Raw genomic sequence first — 21,214 nt, 5'->3', positions numbered from 1 at the left:
GGCGGGGACGCGGTCCAGGGGCCGGTGGTCCCCCCACTTCTAGGGAGCTTCTGGCATGTGCGTGTAAGCCTCCCCAAATGAAATACTCAAGAGCCGCCAGTGGATGCTCCTCTAAAACGTATGCTCTCATTTCACCATCAATTACTGGGATTGATGCAGGAATCACTGAGTAAAATGGCGTGGCCCGTTTATGCAGGAAGTCTGACTAGATAATCATAATGTTCCCAATTGCCCTTAAAAATCTATGAATCTATATAAATTACACCAACTGGTACCAGGCTGTTTCACTGAAGGCTCATTTACCTAATATGACAGACCCTTTTTATAAATATGGTATAACTAGAATTACATGGGAAATTACCTCCTCCTTCCTGGCTTCGTGGGCTCGCTGCACAAACCAGATCACTTTTGCTTGTAAAGTTCTAGGGGTACATTCCAGAAGAGTGCTGTTGTACTCTATTCCATATACTATCCGTTCTTCGGTCTTCTCCAGGGCTTCTCCTGTGAAGGAAAGTAAGATTTTTTTTATTTATTTGCCAGTTGTGTAACTAAAATAAATGCTATCCTTTTCATTAAGCACATTTCCTTTGGGCTTTTTAAGGACTCCTTTGAGGTTCACCTTTAGAATGGAATTTGATCCATAGCCCTCCAGGTAGTGATTGAAATTTATTACCTACTACTGGCCTTATCCTGTGAATTGTGGAGCACCCTCTGCTCCCACTCTGTACAGAAGGAATGGAAGGCATGGATCACCTCAGGATCTCATAGGATCCAGCCCTAAGGTACTGCCAAAGTACTGCATGACGGGTGATTGTGATTGTACATGTGTCTATAGGCTTGACCCTGCAAAGTGCTAAGCAAAGCACGTATGTATGCGTTTAATTTTAAGTCAATGACACTGTAGCGGGGTGGTCACCCCGCTCCGGTCCAGAGGGGTTAAAAACAGCCCTGGGAGGCGGCTGTGGTTGGGGCAAGCAGCTCCCTGGCTGAGTGGGAAGTCAGGCTCAGCTGGTCCTATAAAGGACAGGGCCGCCAGAAGCCCAGACAGTTCTCTCTCTGCTTTAGAGAGAGAAGGGCCTGGCTGTCTGGAGTTGAGAGGTACCTGAGGGAAGCAGGGCTGGAGGAAGGCTAATGGAGCTGAGGAGCTCTGGCCTGGGAACCCTCTAGGCTGTGGGCCTAGAGTAAGGCCAGAGAGGTACTGGGGTTGCAAAGGGACAACCCTGGGTAGGCAGAGGCAGCAGGTCCAGCCCCCCACCCCTCCTTTGCCAGTGATGAGTGGCTGATACTGCAGTCTGCCCCAGGAAGCAGGGGCTTGATGGTGACTGGCAGTGGCCTGGTACTGAGGTGAGGTGGGGATAGTGGGTGGGGGTTCCCCTGGGAGGGGAGACCCAGATCTGTGGTGGGTCCTGCTAGGGGGCAGCACCCCAGGTAAAAGGGCACCAGGGTCCAGGGAGGGACACGGGAGGCCAGGGGATAGGCGGATCACCAGCCTGCAGGGGGTGCTCAAACGCTGAATTGAGCTAATTCCCAGAAGAGACCAGCAGGAGGCGCCACAGGGGTGAGTCCGAACCACTACAGACACCAATAAGACTACTTACATGCTTGACAGTAAGCATGGGATACATTATTTTTCAGGATTGGGACCAGATTTCTTAGCATGTTACATGATCAAACCCTCAAAACCCATGAACATCTAAACTGTTTTGTACAGTGTGTCCAGAATTTGTACAGCTTAGAGCTGGTTGGGAATTTTTTGATGATGGGCTTTTTTTTTTTTTTAACTAAAAATGTTGATTCATCAAAAGCAAACTGTTCACGAAACAAGGTTGGGTTTGATTAATTTTCTGTCAAGGAAAAAGATTCCAATTGTCAATGTTTCATTTCAACATTTTCAAACAAAAAATTCTGGTTCAAAGTAACTTTGTGTTTCAAAATAAAGGCTAATTAGACTGAAAGAAGGTTTAAAGGGGAGTGGGGGGGATCAAAATCAAAACCAAACATTCCAAAATTATCAAAACAAACTCTTTCAATTGATCCAAAATGCAAAACAAAACACAATTTTTCAGACTGCAAATATTTTTGAGATGTCATTTTCCCCCTTAATTCAAGACAGGAAAACATTTAGAACTCTCAAAAATATTCATGGGATGGGAAAACCATGCCCAGCCCAGCTCTACTGCAGATCTCTACTACACATGTACAGAAAGTACAAGTGTCTAGCTTTGCCACCCAAATGTTAATAAAAATTTCATTTGAATGTGACAGACCAAGAGTCAGTTGCAGGCTCCTATATATAGTGAAATCCATGGCAGAACAGACAAAGGAGATGCTATAGTGGAACAAGGCAGCAGTCTTTCTAGTTCATTTTCTTATAGCACTATAAGAGGAGTGGAGTGTAGGGAGAATATTTTCCCAACACCAACTCATGATCAATTTTTGTGAATTAATAACCATTACAATTTCTCTTTCTCTCTTTATTTTAATTTGCTATGCTCTATTGTGAGGTTCCTAGTGTAGTTTGCAATCAAATCTACAATCTTCATTGCATGCAGTTTTGCCATAGATGCCCTCTATTTTTTTTTTCCAGCAGAAATCCCCGTGGAATATATTATGCTATCCTGCTGAAAATGGATGGTATGAAATGACTCAGGGCAAATTTAACAAATATTTCATCTTGAAATATTTCCCTTTCAAATTCTAATCCATCCTGCAGAAAAATACAATGTCAGCAAAAAAATTCTCTGGAGAAACATCTGTCACAGAGAAACCCCTGATCTTTGATTCTTTTTCTTTAGATTTATTGGGCCTGATCTGGCAAGGATCTCAGCACATCCTGGCAGCTGCTACTTATCTAAGTTTTTATACTGCACACAGTAGCAGTGGTTGAAATTAATGGGATGTGAGGGCATTGAGCACGTTGCAGGATTTGCGCTGTGGTTCAGGAGAGCATTTAAGCATGAATGCAAGTCCATCCCTATTTAGGACAGCACTTAAGCATGCTCCTAAGTCTCACTGAATCCAATGGGACTTAAGCACAGTACATGGTTAAGCACTGCCTTGAAAGGGGAAGCTTTCCTGCATTGGGATGTTGGTCCTTACAGTGTGCTTCTAATGTCAAGGGTGTAAATCAGGAGTAATTCCACTGAAAGCAAGAGAGTTACATCAGTATAAAAACTGTGTAGCTGAGGTCAGACTGAGCCCTTGATGTTTCCCCTGTGTCAAATCCATGCTGCTTGCTCTAGGCATTCACTGTACTGTGTGTGGATTACCAATGAGCTGCTGGCCAAAGCACTGCTGAGCTGCATTTCCATGTCGAACGTCTTGCCTGCGGAAACGTCTGGGGGGGAAAAATGGAATTGTTTTAAGAAATACATTTAACTTTTGGACTGTTGACCTTTTACACTAAAGTTGGACCCACTAGAAATTCAGGGAACTCCATCTTACTGCTGAAACACTGGCCAGCACTATCACTGCGTGGAATAAAGTTCATACATCAGTACTGTTTTCCTCCACTTAAACTGAAGGTGCGCAGATGCCTGAAGGAGGAGACTGTCTGGAGAAGTCTTGTGTGTCTAAAGGAAAGTCTCAGATATGTACATTTGACTCAGTCTATAGATACTGAAACCAGATACTCTGGACCAATTTGGTGCTAGTTTAGGGGAAAGAAGACCGGAGGCAGCTGTAAGCTTTCTTAAGTGTTTACCATTCTGATCCCTGGCAAAATCTGGAGCAGCATGAAAGCTGCTGTAACTTGAAAACATTCTCTTCCTTTAACCATGCTCTGTATCCCAGACCCTAAAGGGTAGGGTGACCAGAAGTCTTGATTTTATAGGGACAGTCCCAATTTCTGGGTCTTTTTCTTATATAGGCTCCTACTACCCCCGACCCCCATCCCGATTTTTCACATTTGCTGTCTGGTCACCCTACTAGAAGGCCTGTGATAGAAGCTGTTATAGCAACTCAACAGTAACTGAGCATTCCCATAGGCAGGGGAATTCCTAAGCGGTTGAATTTACTGGCTGCAAGATTTACGCACGCACACACACACACGACACTATTTAGCAGAAAAGTTCTTTTGAGTCTTTCACAGTTTACAATCTGTGCGGATGTTTTTTTTAATTCTTAGCTCTTGTATAACTCCTCTCATCAGAGGAACTTAAAACACTCTACAAACATTACTTTAGCCTCCCAATGCTCCTACATCATTGGTATTATCATTCCCATTTTACCAAAGGGGAAACTAGCCTATCTATTGAGTCACTGGCAGAGCTGAGGCAAGAACCCAGGAATCCTGGCTCCAACCACTAGACAATACTCTCTCGGTTTTTGAAAAGAAGTTATTTACAAAATTATGGAAAATAAATGCAAATACCTAACTCTCTGATGGATACCCACAAGCATGATGCTATTATTTTGAACATTTTGTTCTCTGACCATTACGATAAATAAAATTAAAGCTAGTTGTTAGGAAAGAAAGTATCAGGAAGCTGAGTTTACCACCTTGAAAGTTGCTGTATTTTGAGTCCTAAAGTTTACAGTTAGAACTCAGGATAATTTTCCTGTGTTTGCATAAAGAACAATTATACAGAACTATCAGTCTTGCATATGCAAGGCTGAACAGCTGATTAAAAGGAACAGACAACATGGTGAACCTCCTAGACCACAATTATTTTTGTATTAATGTGTACCTACTATATACAATGTATAGCAGAAATAAGCCAAGCCTAATGACTTTGTTCTTATTTAAAAAATATCAGTAATTAACACAGCTCTTCCTGCCACCAGGACACAGGGGACCAAATCCTCAGCGGGTGTAAATCAGCACATGTGCACTGAATTCATTACAGCTCTGCTGCTATATACCAGCTGAGGACCTGGCCAATGGAATACCATACATGTTGAAATGTTAAGTGGGGATGAGGAGGTGTTAGGGAGGTTGCTTTATGGAATCTAGGTAGGAGTTCTCATCCTATCACCACACATGGAGGAACCTGCTGTTGGTAGGTCTCAGAATTAACATCGCATTAAGATATGTGGGGCAGATCAACTATTGTTCCAGCCTTTCTGCAGATTCTTGGAAGACATCTCACCACTAATTATACTTGGTTTACATATTCAAGTTTTTCTTCATAGTCATGAGGAATAGAAACGTATGTTGTTTTTATTAAATGAACGCTGGAATTTTGTCATAATCACGTGACTTTTTCATCTTGCCCTGGTGGTTCTTACTTGGACATAAAGATGGCAGCTGTGCCTCTCGATATCCACAGTTAAGAGACTGAGAAGGGTGAATAAAGCATCAGCTAGCAAGGCATATTTAGGATCCCGGGCAGTGGGGGACATTTTTAAAGACTTGGATTCTCTAGTCCTAGGTGTGAATACACGAAGTGTTTCAGACATTGGCCTTGACTACACACTCGTCTTATGAGCCCCATCAGTCTTGACTGAGGCCTCTTTTTGGGTGACTAGGATATCAGTAGACATCAATTGTGCTCTGACTCATGATAATCAGTGCATGGGCTAAAGGCTAATGAAAGTCATGATCCTGCAGCATTTTCCTCTATTCGTTGCCTCATTCAAGTTTGGTGACATTTTGCTATTATGAGTGACAGTTGTGGTAAGAGAAACCTGACTGAAAGGCTAGGAAAATGGTTCAGAAAAAAATATGAACATGTTAAAACAAGAATAATTTGAAATTGATGAAATAAAACACTGGTTTTAGTTCATCGGATCAATTGTTACAACATAAGAACGACCATACTGGGTCAGACCAATGGTCCATCTACCCAGTATCTTGTCTTCTGATGGTGACAAATGCAAGATGATTCAGAGGGAATTAACAGAATAGGACAATCATCAAGTAATCCATCCTCTGTCATCCAGTCACAGCATTTGACAGTCAGAGGCTAGGGACACTCGAAGAATGGGGTTGCATCCTGACCATCTTGGCTAACAGCCATTTATGGACCTATACTCCATGAATTTATGTAATTATTTTTTTGAATCCAGCTTTGTTTTGGCCTTCATAACATCCCCTGTCAATGAGTTCCAGAGGTTGACTGTGTACTGTGTGAAGAAGTACTTCCTTTTGTTTGTTTTAACCTGCTGCCTATTCATTTCATTGGTTGACTCTGGTTCTTGTGTTATGTGAAGGACTAAATAACACTTCCTTATTCACTTTCTCCACACTATTCATGATTTTGTAGACTTCTGTCATATCCCTCCATAGATGCCTTCTTTCCAAGCTGAATAGTCCCAGTATTTCTTCATGTGGAAGCTGTTCCACAGCCTTAATAATTTGAATTCTCCTTCTCTGTACCTTTTCCAATTCTAATAAATCTTTTTTTGAGATGGGGCAACCAGAACTGCACACAGGATTGAAGGTGTGAGTGTACCATGGATTTATATACTGGCATTATGATATTTTCTGTCTTATCTATCCATTTCCAAATGGTTCCTAACATTCTGTTAGCTTTTTTACTGCCATTGAATATTGAGCAGATGTTTTCAGAAAACTATCCATGATGACTTCAAGATCTCTTTCTTGAGTGGTAACAGCTACTTTAGACCCCATCATTCTGTATGTATAGCTGGGATTATGTTTCCCATGTGTATTAATCTGCACTTATCAACAATGAATTTTGTCGCCCAGTCTCCTAGTTTTGCAGTATCCCTATGTAACTCTTTGCAGTCTACTTTGGACTTAATTATCTTGAGTAATTTTGTATCATCTGCAAACTTCACCACCTCACTGCTTACCTCTGTTTCCAGATCATTTATGAATATGTTGACCAACAGTGGTCCCAGTATAAATCCCTGGGGAAATTGCGGCTATTTACCTTTCCATTGTGAAAACTGACCATCTATTCCTACTCCTCGTTTGCTGTCTTTTTACCAATTACTGATCCATGATAAGACCTCCCCTCTTATCCCATAACTGCTTAGTTTGCTTAAGAGCCTTTGGTGATGGACCTTGTCAAATGCTTTCTGAAAGTCCAAGTAGACTATCCCTGGGATCACCCTTGTCCACAAGCTTGTTGACCTCCTCAAACAATTCTAATAGATTGGTGAGGCATGATTTCCCTTTACAAAAGATGTGTTGACTCCTTCCCAACAAATCATGTTCTTCTATATGTTTGATAATTCTGTTCTTTACTATAGTTTCAACCAATTTGTCTGGTACTGAAGTTAGGCTTACTAGTCTGTAATTGCCAGGATCACTTCTGGGGCCTTTTTAAAAAAAAACATCATGGTAGCTATCCTGTAGGTTGTTGGCCTCATTAGGTGGGTCTTCAGTGGCTCAGCCCTTCAGCCAAATCACGTTGTAAAATGGATAAACCCCTTCTTGGGTATTCAAGTCCAAAACAAATATGAAGTAAAGTCATCCAATTCCCTGGTTCAAGATGGACTCAGCCTTTCCTTCCTGAGGATGCCTTCTCTCTTCTGACCCTCTTGGGCTCCTTTAAGTCCAGACCTCTGCTTGAGCTTCCATAGGAAACTTATCCCCTTCTTAGACTCCCACCAGAACTGTAAGTCAATCCTCACCAGGGTCTTCAGCCATGTCTCTGGGCCCCTTTAAATCCCTTTTCTTGGTCTTTTATACTAGTCATATCTCCTTTTCAGGGCTTAGGCCACTCCAGCATTGGCTGGTGGGGGGACCTGGGCCTGTCCACTACTCTGGGTCCCAGACCACGGACCTTATATACAACCGCCATGTACTGCTTCCTTCACTTTGCTGCTGTTATTCCCTGGGTCTGTTCCCACATAGCCCTCTGTTCTTCATCCTGACCTCAGGGCTGAAGTTTTCAAATCCTCTTCCTTCTCACTGCATGCAAGTACCACTAGAGCCCTTCTTCTGATTCTCTTCTTGATTGCCTGTGACCAATAACAAATACTCTTTCTTGCCCCTCTGGTCCCAGCCAGTAACTGACCTGTTCAGGCCCTGCAACTCCTTTTATATAAGCCTGCTGCACTCCAACTGGCTGCTTCCTTTAAGTCTTTCTAGCCTATCCTGGAAGACCCACCTTCAATGCTCCTTTCCTAGGAGGGGATGTGGTAGGACCATAAGGCCTCCAGCAGGGGGCCTCAAAAGGCTTGGTATACACTGCCATAATTACATACCGCGGTTAGTAGTTCTTCAATTTCATATTTGAATTCCTTCAGAACACTTGGGTGAATACCATCTAGCCCTCGTGACATACTACTGTTCAATTTATCAACTTGTTCCAAAACCTCCTCTACAGACATCTCCTCTGGGACAGTTCCTCAGATTTGTCACCTAACAAGAATGGTTGTTTTTTTTGCGAACAGGGGCTGCTAACAGGGAGTTTCGCAAGGGAGTTCTCCAGGTGAAGGAGGAGCAATACAGCAACCTTTTGGGGACCGTGTGCTGTGGCTGGCAGTTGGAAGCTGTGAGCTTCAAAGGAAGGTTTGAAAGCTAGAAGCCTCTGGTAAGTGGCTGAGCCTTAATCAGTGGGCGGGGCATTCATACAGGCCAGGGCTTTATAAAGCAGCGCACAAGCGACCAGGGAGCTTTGCGAACAGGGGCTGCTAACAGGGAGTTTCGCAAGGGAGCAGGAAGGGAGCAGGAAGGGGGCGAGGGTCCCTTGCCGGTTCCATCTGTTTTCTCTTGATTCCCCTTAATACCTATAAAGCAACTACATTCTAACTGTTTGCTTAAACAACCCTTTCAGCTGACAGGGGGCTGCAGACGGGAGTTTGACAGAGGGAGGCTTACGATGGTTAGGAAGACCCGCAACACCTGTGCCAGCACTGCTACTGTCTCCTCCACCTGTGCCTGTAGCCAGACAGAGTGCCTAAGCATGGATGCCTCTACCCAGATCCTGGTGTGGTTTTGCAAAGACTGTAACTTGCAATTTCCACTTACTGATATCCAGGCTGGGGGGACCATCCAATGTGAAAGGTGCCTGCTGGTGGAATCTCTCAGGCAGCAGGTGGGAGAGCTACAGGAGGAGGTGGCTAGGTTGAGGAGCATCCGTATCCACGAGCAATTCCTCGACAGTGTCCATGTGGAGACAGCTGAGGTAGCTGTCCCAGTACACAGGACTGCTGATACACCACTAGTGGAGGAGGAGATGGCTCAGGGTGGACGCTGGCAGCTGGTTACTTCTGGCAGCGGGCAGTGCTCCACCCTTGCTCCGAACCCTCCTGCCGTGGTTATAGGTAACCGTTATGCTCTTCTTGATACAGGAAAGAAGGAATCACTCCCTACAGTAAAGGAGGAGAAGCCTCGTACCCCTAAGGCTGGAGAGTCTGCTGCCACCACTGCGAATAGGAAACGTAGGGTAGTGGTGGTCGGAGACTCTCTGCTGAGGGGGACGGAGGCGCCCATCTGTCGCCCTGACATTTCATCTCGGGAGGTATGCTGCCTGCCGGGGGCCCGTATCCGAGACGTTACGGAGGCATTGTCGAGGATTATCCGGCCCTCTGACTACTACCCCATGCTACTCATCCATGTGGGCACAAATGATACTGCGCGGTGTGACACTGAGCGGATCAAGAGTGACTACAGGGCTCTGGGAGCACGGGTGAAGGAGTTTGGAGCGCAGGTGGTATTCTCTTCAATTCTTCCTGTCAAAGGTAGGGGCCCGGGCAGAGACAGATGCATCATGGAGGTGAATGCCTGGCTGCGAAGATGGTGTCGCCAGGAGGGCTTTGGCTTCCTAGACCACGGGATGCTATTCGAGGAAGGACTGCTAGGCAGAGATGGCGTTCACCTTTCGAGGAGAGGGAAGACCCTATTCGGACACAGACTGGCTAACCTAGTGAGGAGGGCTTTAAACTAGGTTCGACGGGGACAGGTGAGCAAAGCCCACAGGTAAGTGGGGAACATGGAGACCGGGGAAATGAGTCGGAAACAAGAGGGAGTGTGGGCTATATTGGCAGAGAGAAAGGAGAGTCAGGAAAAAACTGGGAGGAAAGATCAAACCAGTATCTTAGATGCCTATATACAAATGCGAGAAGTATGGGGAATAAGCAGGAAGAACTGGAAGTGCTAATAAATAAAAACAACTATGACATTGTTGGCATCACTGAAACTTGGTGGGATAATACACATGATTGGAATGTTGGTGTGGATGGGTACAGCTTGCTCAGGAAGGATAGACAGGGGAAAAAGGGAGGAGGTGTTGCCTTATATATTAAAAATGTACACACTTGGACTGAGGTAGAGATTGACATAGGAGATGGAAGTGTTGAGAGTCTCTGGGTTAGGCTTAAAGGGGCAAAAAACAAGGGAGATGTCATGCTAGGCGTCTACTACAGGCCACCTAACCAGGTGGAAGAGGTGGATGAGGCTTTTTTCAAGCAACTAACAAAATCATCCAAAGCCCAAGATTTGGTGGTGATGGGGGACTTCAACTATCCGGATATATGTTGGGAAAGTAACACAGCGGGGAACAGACTATCCAACAAATTCTTGGACTGCATTGGAGACAACTTTTTATTTCAGAAGGTTGAAAAAGCTACTAGGGGGGAAGCTGTTCTAGACTTGATTTTAACAAATAGGGAGGAACTCGTTGAGAATGTGAAAGTAGAAGGCAGCCTGGGTGAAAGTGATCATTAAATCATAGACTTTGCAATTCTAAGGAAGGGTAGAAGGGAGAACAGCAAAATAGAGACAATGGATTTCAGGAAGGCAGATTTTGGGAAGCTCAGAGAGCTGATAGGTAAGGTCCCATGGGAATCAAGACTGAGGGGAAAAACAACTGAGGAGAGTTGGCAGTTTTTCAAAGGGACACTATTAAGGGCCCAAAAGCAAGCTATTCCGCTGGTTAGGAAAGATAGAAAATGTGGCAAAAGACCACCTTGGCTTAACCACGAGATCTTGCACGATCTAAAAAATAAAAAGGAGTCATATAAAAAATGGAAACTAGGACAGATTACAAAGGATGAATATAGGCAAACAACACAGGAATGCAGGGGCAAGATTAGAAAGGCAAAGGCACAAAATGAGCTCAAACTAGCTACGGGAATAAAAGGAAACAAGAAGACTTTTTATCAATACATTAGAAGCAAGAGGAAGACCAAAGACAGGGTAGGCCCACTGCTTAGTGAAGAGGGAGAAACAGTAACAGGAAACTTGGAAATGGCAGAGATGCTTAATGACTTCTTTGTTTCGGTCTTCACCGAGAAGTCTGAAGGAATGCCTAACATAGTGAATGCTAATGGGAAGGGGGTAGGTTTAGCGGATAAAATAAAAAAAGAACAAGTTAAACATCACTTAGAAAAGTTAGATGCCTGCAAGTCACCCGGGCCTGATGAAATGCATCCTAGAATACTCAAGGAGCTAATAGAGGAGGTATCTGAGCCTCTAGCTATTATCTTTGGAAAGTCATGGGAGACAGGAGAGATTCCAGAAGACTGGAAAAGGGCAAATATAGTGCCCATCTATAAAAAGGGAAATAAAAACAACCCAGGTAACTACAGACCAGTTAGTTTAACTTCTGTGCCAGGGAAGATAATGGAGCAAGTAATTAAGGAAATCATCTGCCAACACTTGGAAGGTGGTAAGGTGATAGGGAATAGCCAGCATGGATTTATGAAGAACAAATCATGTCAAACCAATCTGATAGCTTTCTTTGATAGGATAACGAGCCTTGTGGATAAGGGTGAAGCGGTGGATGTGGTATACCTAGAATTTAGTAAGGCATTTGATACGGTCTCGCATGATACTCTTATCGATAAACTAGGCAAATACAAATTAGATGGGGCTACTATAAGGTGGGTGCATAACTGGCTGGATAATCGTACTCAGAGAGTTGTTATTAATGGTTCCCAATCCTGCTGGAAAGGCGTAACGAGTGGGGTACCGCAGGGGTCTGTTTTGGGACCGGCTCTGTTCAATATCTTCATCAACGACTTAGATATTGGCATAGAAAGTACGCTTATTAAGTTTGCGGATGATACCAAACTGGGAGGGATTGCAACTACTTTGGAGGACAGGGTCATAATTCAAAATGATCTGGACAAATTGGAGAAATGGTCTGAGTTAAACAGGATGAAGTTTAACAAAGACAAATGCAAAGTGCTCCACTTAGGAAGGAAAAATCAATTTCACACATACAGAATGGGAAAAGACTGTCTAGGAAGGAGTACGGCAGAAAGGGATCTAGGGGTTATAGTGGACCACAAGCTAAATATGAGTCAACAGTGTGATGCTGTTGCAAAAAAAGCAAACATGATTCTGGGATGCATTAACAGGTGTGTTGTGAGCAAGACACGAGAAGTCATTCTTCCGCTCTACTCTGCTCTGGTTAGGCCTCAGCTGGAGTATTGTGTCCAGTTCTGGGCACCGCATTTTAAAAAAGATGTGGAGAAACTGGAAAGGGTCCAAAGAAGAGCAACAAGAATGATTAAAGGTCTTGAGAACATGACCTATGAAGGAAGGCTGAAAGAATTGGGTTTGTTTAGTTTGGAAAAGAGAAGACTGAGAGGGGACATGATAGCAGTTTTCAGGTATACAAAAGGGTGTCATAAGGAGGAGGGAGAGAACTTGTTCACCTTAGCCTCTAAGGATAGAACCAGAAACAATGGGTTTAAACTGCAGCAAGGGAGGTCTAGATTGGACATTAGGAAAAAGTTCCTAACTGTCAGGGTGGTTAAACACTGGAACAAATTGCCTAGGGAGGTTGTGGAATCTCCGTCTCTGGAGATATTTAAGAGTAGGTTAGATAAATGTCTATTAGGGATGGTCTAGGCAGTATTTGGTCCTGCCATGCGGGCAGGGGACTGGACTCGATGACCTCTCGAGGTCCCTTCCAGTCCTATAATCTATGAATCTATGAATCTATGAATCTAGGTGCAGGAATCTCCCTCGCATCCTTTGGGCCTGCCTAATTATACTCTTATACTTGACATCCCAAACTTTATGCTCCTTTCTATTTTCCTCAATAGGATTTTACTTCCAATTTTTAAAGGATGTCTTGGGTATACATTTAATTTGAGCCTCTATTATCATGTTTTTAAAAAGTGTCCATGCAGCTTGCAGGCATTTCACTCTTGTGACTGTTCCTTTTAATTTCCATTTAACTAGCTTCTTCATTTTTGTGTTTCCCCTTTCTGAAGTTAAATACTACTGTGGTGGGCTTCTTCTTTGGTGTCCTTCTGACCCACCACAACAAGGATGTTAATTTTAGTTATATTATAGTCACTATTACTGAGAAATTCAGCTATAATCACCTCTTAGACCAGATCCGTTGCTCTATTTAGGACTAAATCAAGAATCACCTTTTCCCTTAGTGGGTTCCAGGACTAGCTGCTCTAAGAAGCAGAAATTAATGGTGTCTAGAAATTTTATTTGTGCATCCTGTCTTGAAGTGACATGTACCCAGTGAATATGGGGATAGTTGAAATCCCCCATTATTACTGAGATTTTTTTATTTTATAGCCTGTCTAATCTTCCCGAGCATTTCTCCATCACCATCATGGTCATGGAATTTATATCTATAGAGATTCTATTGTACAGTTTGATGTAAGATTGTTACAAATTGGATTCCATGTTTTCTTTCACATATAATGCCACTCCCCCATCAGCATGATCTATTCTGTCATTACTATATATTTTGTTCCCTTGAGTGTCATCATTCCACCAGGTTTCTGTGAAGCCTATTATATCAATATCCTTATTTAGTACCAGCCACTCATGTTCACTCATCTTGGTATTTAATACCATGTTGACTTTGGGGTTAGCACTTAGGTCCTTATTCTACAAATCACTTAAACATCAATTTAACTTTAAACCTATGCTTAATCCCATTTTAGGACTTAAACCCTTGCTTACAGTTAATCGCATGCTTAAGTGTTTTCCATAGGCATGAACTTAAAAACAACTCTGCACTCTAGTACAATGTTGAATTGGAGTTACCATGTAGTTATCATGGTTGTGGGATTAGAACCCAGGACATTTAGCTCTATAAACCTGGCTGAGGGCCTTTGTCACCAAACAATACCTGGGGTCTTTTTTTCTTGATAACATTGAGGTCTGCTGAATTAGCAGGCTGCACTCTCTGCTAGTGGTGATAGCACCGGAGCTCCAAGAACAGAAGTACTGAGCAGCCAAAACAACCTGGCAGCAGTAACGACATTCTTTAGCAACATACTTAACAACATTTAGTAGCCTGCAGGTTTTCTATTTCATGTCTGTCTAAACACTTCACGCCTTACACTCATTAAGTTTTAAAGGAGATAGTAGCTAATCTAAAGGAGGGGTGGAGGTTCACTTCCATACAATTAGGGCTAAATTCAAGCTGCTAGGCTAGCATTAGGACCAAATCAAGGCAGGGAAGTGCTGCATGAAAATGGTGGAGAGTGGCATGATGTCATTGGTGCTGCCAGAAAGAAACCAATCATTCCAGATGTGTGAGGGCATGAGTGTTTACAGGTAGTTTTTGCTGTGCCTTTGGTTACTCCCTAAATTAGCCCGCCAGCCACAAGGCAGGGGGAAGTTGGAGAACAGAGACATGGCTAACCCTAACTCAAACACGTATCTTCTGGGTTGTTGAGTGCTGGGCTGATCAACATATCTGCATGAGTCCAGAATGCAGGCAGCCACAACAGACCTGCATCTTACCCAGAAGCATTGAAAGGTGGTGTTGGTGCAGGGTGAGGGGCTCCATTCTCTCTACGGAGACCTACTTTTTCCAGCAGGCCCAGTTTCTCCACCCTGAACCAGGTGGATAGCAAAGCAAAGTTGTTACTATCTGTTCAGTGACCTCCCACATATGAAGTAAGGTTGTGGTCTCAAGTCCAGTTAATAGTGGACATCACAAAGCCCCCATTACCATAGCTAACTCTTAACAGCAGAGAAGCCAAGGAGTGAATGGAGAGATTGAACTACTCTTTTCTCTCCAGAGACAGACCCTCCAGAATCTTGTTGAGGTGCATTAGCAAGACAGCATAAGGCTATCTGCACCACACAGTTCCTAGTTAAATAGATTAATCAGGAATCTCCAGGGCATTTGCTTGATTAGACGAATATCTAATTTGCAATATAATTATGATCATCCAATTCCTGCTTATACTGTAGGGAACAATGCTTCCTGGCCCAGAATATAATGGATGATGTATCTGTTCCATCAGTACTTTCCAGGACTGTATCAATCTGAGGCAGGTTCTTCTCGTTTTAGGCAAGTGAGTGGTCTCCATTTACTTCATTGGGACTGCGTCCATGAATTATGCAAGGAGGATCTGATACAATGTGTAGACATGCCATGGAATTCCTACTTAGCTTAACTTGGATCTTGGGAAGACAGAATGCTCTGATAGGTTCTTTCTTTAGCTGAATCTTTGGCTGTCTTGCTCATGTATGGTTTCTATGAGGCATTCTATCCAAAAGACTGTGCTACCCAATTCTCTTCCCATTACCTTTTTCAAAAATCACAGAAACATTCATTTTGCCTAGCTACAGTTAGCAACGGGTTTGAGATTACCAAGCTGCCAGAGTCATGAGAGGACAAGCTTGAGGTTTTGTGGATGAAGCAAAAAAATCCACAACCATAGACCTGTGTTGTTTTTTAAGAGAGCATTGGTGGATTTGGAGAGATCATGAACTGTCTCTGGAGTAATTATCATCACTGTTTTTTCAGCAGCATCTCAGTACAAAAGGAACACATCTTTGCATTAATTCAAAGTAACCCTATTGAAAATGGCCAAGTTGTAGTTCTAATAAATATGAGCATGTTTTTGCAGAAGTAGCAATTAAAAGTTTCAGAGTAACAGCCGTGTTAGTCTGTATCCGCAAAAAGAAGAACAGGAGTACTTGTGGCACCTTAGAGACTAACAAATTTATTAGAGCATAAGCTTTCGTGGACTACAGCCCACTTCTTCGGATGCATCTGAAGAAGTGGGCTGTAGTCCACGAAAGCTTATGCTCTAATAAATTTGTTAGTCTCTAAGGTGCCACAAGTACTCCTGTTCTTCTTTTAGCAATTAAAAGTAAATCATGGAAAGGACTGTATCATAAATAATACGCCCTTTTGCTGACTTATGTAATAATCATTACACTATATTGATAGAGAGCTAGGCACTGTTTGAATATGTCTTCCAATGATATTTGGCTGTTAATATATTTGCTTTCTTTCTTTTTATGGGCTGTTGCATTGTATAGTTCACCATATAATACAATCCAAATAAATTATTGCACATTGTAGAGAATGAAGTTGTGTCTTTAAGCTGTAGCATCGGGAACATCAGACATTTGTTTAACACTCAGTGTGTCTAGCTCTTAAGAAGTGTGTGCACTTAACATCTGTGCATGTCAGCATGTTCATTTATATCCTTCAGTATTCCCTAAGGCTGGGTTAATAAATCATTAGCTAAAGTACATCATCGTTCAGTTATTTATACGAGGGGGAGAAGGGAAACCATTTCTGTTGCAATAGGAACTCTTTAGATAATTATTATGCAAAGAGGATTTCGAAGCAAAATACAGTTCTCACCTCTTTGCCTGCATTCCTGTGGGATAGTATCTAGAACAGGATATCCCATCCCAAGCGCAGTAAGGATCTCTTGCTAGGCAGCAGTCGGCGCAGGCTGTGCCGTACATGTCACACTGATGGAACTTCACTTGTGCTACAGCAGACTCAGATCCAACATACAGTTGTTGCTGTAGAAAATGTAGCACACACTGTTATGGGCAGAGCATCTACTAGGAAAAGACAAGGTCATTTGCCCCTTGAAGTTTAGAAAAGGCCAGCTTTCCAGTTGCCCATGCAAGCTTAATTCCCTTCCGCCCTCTTGGCGAGCTATCTTGTGCACTGTATGAGGCAGGTCATATCATTTTATGTGGTCGTATAATTAAAGGATGCACATAATGCATATGCAGAAAAGGGCAGAATTAAGATTGGACATGCAAGCTCAATTCTGGCATTTCCTAACTTGACTTTGGAACCTTAACATTATTTTAATGTAGTTTTTTCTGGATGTAATTTTCTAAGTGTTTAAAAAAGCAAACGGAAAAACAGAAATTCCATCATGTGGAACCATAAAAATCCCCCTGTGGGTTATCAGCAGGATGTGGACCTATGAAGTCCCAGCACAGAGCTCTGGCGCTTGAGCCAATTGAAAACCTGGCAGCAGATTTACGCTGTTGTTATCTCTGCGGGCCAGCACAAGATGGGGATGAGATAAGTGCCAGAGTGTTTCACAGCTGTTTGAGAGACAGCAAAGGAATGCTGAGACTCAGGACTCCTGGGTTCAGTTCTCGGCTCCATAGGGGAGTGTGTTCTAGTGGTTATAAACCCTTCTGTCTCTCTCTCCTCACTATACCTGTCCAACTCTGTTTCTACCCACCCCCTCCCTCTTCAGTTCCTGCTCCTATCCCCCCAACTTACTCCATTCCCCCCACCTCTGTTCCTATATTTTCTCTTCCCCCTAGCCCTGGGTCCTGCCCCACTTCCTCTTGCCTCTTTCTCACGTCTTGTCCAAGCTCCTGCCTTAGTCCCACTCCTCTGCTCCTATCCCCTGGCCAGCTCTTAACCTTTTTGCCTCATGCACCTATCCCCTCCTCCCTTCTGCTCCTGAACCTGTCCCCACATATGCTTCTATCTCCTCACCCTCCTCTGTTACTACCCATTCCTTTCTCCAGATCTCTGCTCCTGATGAGACCACAGCTACCTTCATCTCCTATCTCCCCTCCCTGCAACCCCTATTCCTTCTCTCCCCCTTGCACCTCATCTTTCTGCACTCAAGTCAGGCTGCTTCTTCCTTCTTCTTCTTGCTGAGGGGTGCCAGCAAGGTGTGTGTAGGGAGTGGCACGATGAGCGCACACACACTCACAAACTATCTTCCTGCTTGAAGTTCCGGTGCCCAGCATGACAGTGGACCATAGTCGCTGGGAGGAGCAATAGCAGGGAAAGACCTGCTCAGGTCCTGCAGCTCTGGTGGAGCAGGTTCTCTTGCTCTGCAGGGTGGGATATTGTATGGGGCTGAAGCATGCTCAGCGCAGTGGAATTTTCACAGAATTACCAGCCAAACTCTAACAAGTCGCTACTGAGCATGTATGAACTGAGATTTTTTTCAAAGGCTCATAACTTGGCCATTTTGGGGTGTTTTTCATGGGATCTGCAAAAGGCACATCCCTGATGCTAGGGTGACCTCTGTGCCCAATTTGATGTCCCTGCTCCAAAACATGAGATGCTAGAGATTCTAAAAAAGAATTTCAAACCAATTTGTTACCATGGGCAAAACAATGTATTTTCTCCTTATTTCACACTCGGAAATGGCTGAACCATTTTTGCTGAAACTCTAAAGCCCGAGGCAAACACCTTGGCATGAAAAATTTCAGCCAAAGCAGTTAAAGTTTGGCAAAACTATAAGCAACTGAAAACAGGGTCTTATACTGGGAAGTACTGGGAAACCATAGGCATTGCTACCTGCGTCACCTATAATATATACACACGTGAGTGTATGAAATGTGACAAAAATGTGAAATGCATATAAGTGCATATAAAAGCGAGACCATCTAATAGTGTGTGATATTTAAATGTGAACTCATCTTAATCACGCTCTGTTTCATTATGATCTGTGGGGTTCATATTATCAAAGCAAATGGAAGATCAATCTGACTCATGAATTGCTGGCACAATAATCACAGCAGGGAATAACTGTAGGGAACCAGGGACTAAGGAAAAATCTGTTGCTGATCAATGTAAAGTTATTGGCCACAGGAGCATGCAGATTTCCAGGCAAGAAGAGGCTCCTTTGTGCTGCCCACATCCACATTCAGTAGCCCCATGAGAGGGAGGGTTGGTCCTGATCTGATTCAAACCCACCAGATTTCTGTTTATCAGTGAGAGAAGGATCTCCCCCAACAACCCTTTGTGGTGCTTGGCCCTTTCCAGCCCAGAAAGCCATGGACTCAGTTTCGAATTCCTGCCCTCGACCAGGCTGACACCAGACATTTGAACTAATATTCAGCCATCCTCAGTTAAAATGAAGATCTGGGGCCAGCTTGGACTGATATGGAGATTCCCAGCTGGGTCTTTTGCTACCTATGAGAGAAAGAGCTAGGAGCATCATAGAGACCGCTTGAGTCATACCCTCTCTGGCGGACACTCAGAAACTGTGATTTAAATTGTGCCCAACACTCTTTGGGGCCAATGAATATGAAGGTGGGGAGTACAAAGGAGGCTCCCTTACCCTGAAATCCCCATGCTTCCTTGCTCAATCACTTCAAATTTATCAGTTACAAAGTCCCTGTCTCTCAAGCTATTCCCTGTGTGATTACTATGCCAGCAACTCATGAATTAGATTGATTTTCACTTGCTTTGAAATGGATGCTAATGTGAACCCCGCAGATTTATACAGCAATGAAAAACCTAAATGTTTCATAAAAAGCAGAGCATGATTAACTACGAGTTTATATTAAAACATTATCATATATTACTTGACCTGATCTCTTTATATATGGTACCCAGCTATATACAGTTTAGATCTTTTCCACATTTCAGTTATAGAGTCATGTTATTTTAAACACAGAAAAATACTTGCCCTCTTTGAAGATATTTCCATAGAAATAATAGGAACTGGCACCTGAAAAAAATAAGAGATTGGTCCTTTGCTTTACATGGAAATCAAAAGAAATACCTTGTTTATGACGACTGTACATTTAACAGAAAGAGTATTCGTATGGGGAGGGATAGCTCAGTGGTTTGAGCATTGGCCTGCTAAACCCAGGGTTATGAATTCAATCCTTGAGGGGGCTACTTAGGGAACTGGGGTAAAAATCTGTCTGGGGATTGGCCCTGCTTTGAGCAGGGGGTTGGACTAGATGACCTCCTGAGGTCCCTTCCAACCCTAATATTCTATGATTTACTCAAGGTATGTGGCTCTCCTCTCTATACCATGTGAAGTACCCTCATTTTCTCTAGGTCACTTTGTCAGAGTGAAGGAAATGAAGGAAATTGAGAACTATTATTTTTATAAAAAGTGTTTTTTTTTTAAAAACCATATATTTTTAATTCAGGGACCAATGGGAACATGGCAGTTCCCATGCTGACCATAATGTCAAGTCCTGGTTTCACTGATCCCTTTTGTCCCACTTCAATATGATAAGCAGAGGGTTCTTTATAGATGGCAGGCTGACTATAGATAAGATTAAATTATCTGACATTTCATCTTGTGGCATTGTCCCCTTTGTCTCTTTCTCAGACTTCCTGTGACACTGGCAGAACAGAGTTCTCATGGACTACACTGAGAACTAGTCCCACTTACTGGTCCAAGCCCTGTAGTCCTAGGACTGTAGTGACTCTGTGGATAGGATTCCATTATATCTAGTTTGCTACACACCAAAAAACTGATTTTTATTAAGGAAAAATTCTTATTGAGTGCAACAGGAAATTTTTCTAAGCAGGGACTCAAGATTTGGCTCACAGTATATACTGAATCTCTCTTTATGGGCCCCAGTTTTTAGCTGGATCTTCACTAAATCTCCAGTAACCCGGGTGCAATGTTACGCTTGCAATTTAACCCATTTAGATCCATAACTGACTATTTTTGGGGGAGGGATAAAATCACGTAGTTAGTCTTTTACCTGTAAATTAGCCTAAAATCTTACAGGCTCTTTTGAACACAAGACATTCTCATAAGCAAATTAGGGAAATGTGGTCTAGATTAAACTGCACAACTGGTTGGAAAATCATGCTCAAATAGTTTGCTGTCAAACTGGGAGGACTTATCTATTGGGGTCCCACAGAGATCTGTCCTGGGTCCAGAACTATTCAACATTTTCATTAATGGTTTGGATAATGGAGTGGGGAGTATGATTATAAAATTTTGGATGGCACCAAACTGGGAGGGGTTGCAAGCATTTTGGAAGGTTGGATTAGAATACTAAATGACCTTTACAATTTGGAGTTGATGAAATTCAATAAAGACAAGTTCAAGGTACTACAATTAGGAAGGAAAATTCAAAAGCATGAATACAAAATGAGAAATAACTGTCTAGGCAGTAGTACTGCAGAAAAAGATCTGGGGGTTATAGTGGATCACAAATTGAATATGACCCAACAATGTGATGCAGCTGTGAAAAAGGCTAATATAATTCTACGGTGCATTAACAGTAGTATCATATGTAAGACCCAGGAGGTAATTGCCCTCTCTACGTTGCTTTGGTGATGCCTCAGCTGGAGTACTGAGTCCAGTTGCGGGCATCACATTTTTAAGAAAGATGTGGACAAATAGGAGAATTCAGAGA

General features: G+C 43.0%; 1 protein-coding gene across 1 annotated transcript in view; it reads right to left on the bottom strand.

Annotated features, from left to right (window-relative positions):
• The window catches only part of SEMA3E (semaphorin 3E), a 229,448-nt gene that overhangs the window by 5,732 nt on the left and 202,502 nt on the right, over nt 1-21,214 (bottom strand). The window contains exons 13-16 of the mRNA XM_054017241.1: nt 19,510-19,551; nt 16,458-16,624; nt 3,270-3,337; nt 362-501 (exon numbers count right to left, since the gene is read on the bottom strand). Coding sequence (XP_053873216.1) covers nt 362-501; nt 3,270-3,337; nt 16,458-16,624; nt 19,510-19,551 — 417 coding nt within the window. The remainder of the gene's footprint in view (nt 1-361; nt 502-3,269; nt 3,338-16,457; nt 16,625-19,509; nt 19,552-21,214) is intronic.

This window comes from Malaclemys terrapin, chromosome 1, assembly GCF_027887155.1.
Source record: "Malaclemys terrapin pileata isolate rMalTer1 chromosome 1, rMalTer1.hap1, whole genome shotgun sequence".
Taxonomy (NCBI): domain Eukaryota; kingdom Metazoa; phylum Chordata; order Testudines; family Emydidae; genus Malaclemys; species Malaclemys terrapin.
Note: the sequence above shows the minus strand (reverse complement) of the source record. Positions and strands in the feature narration are given on the sequence as shown.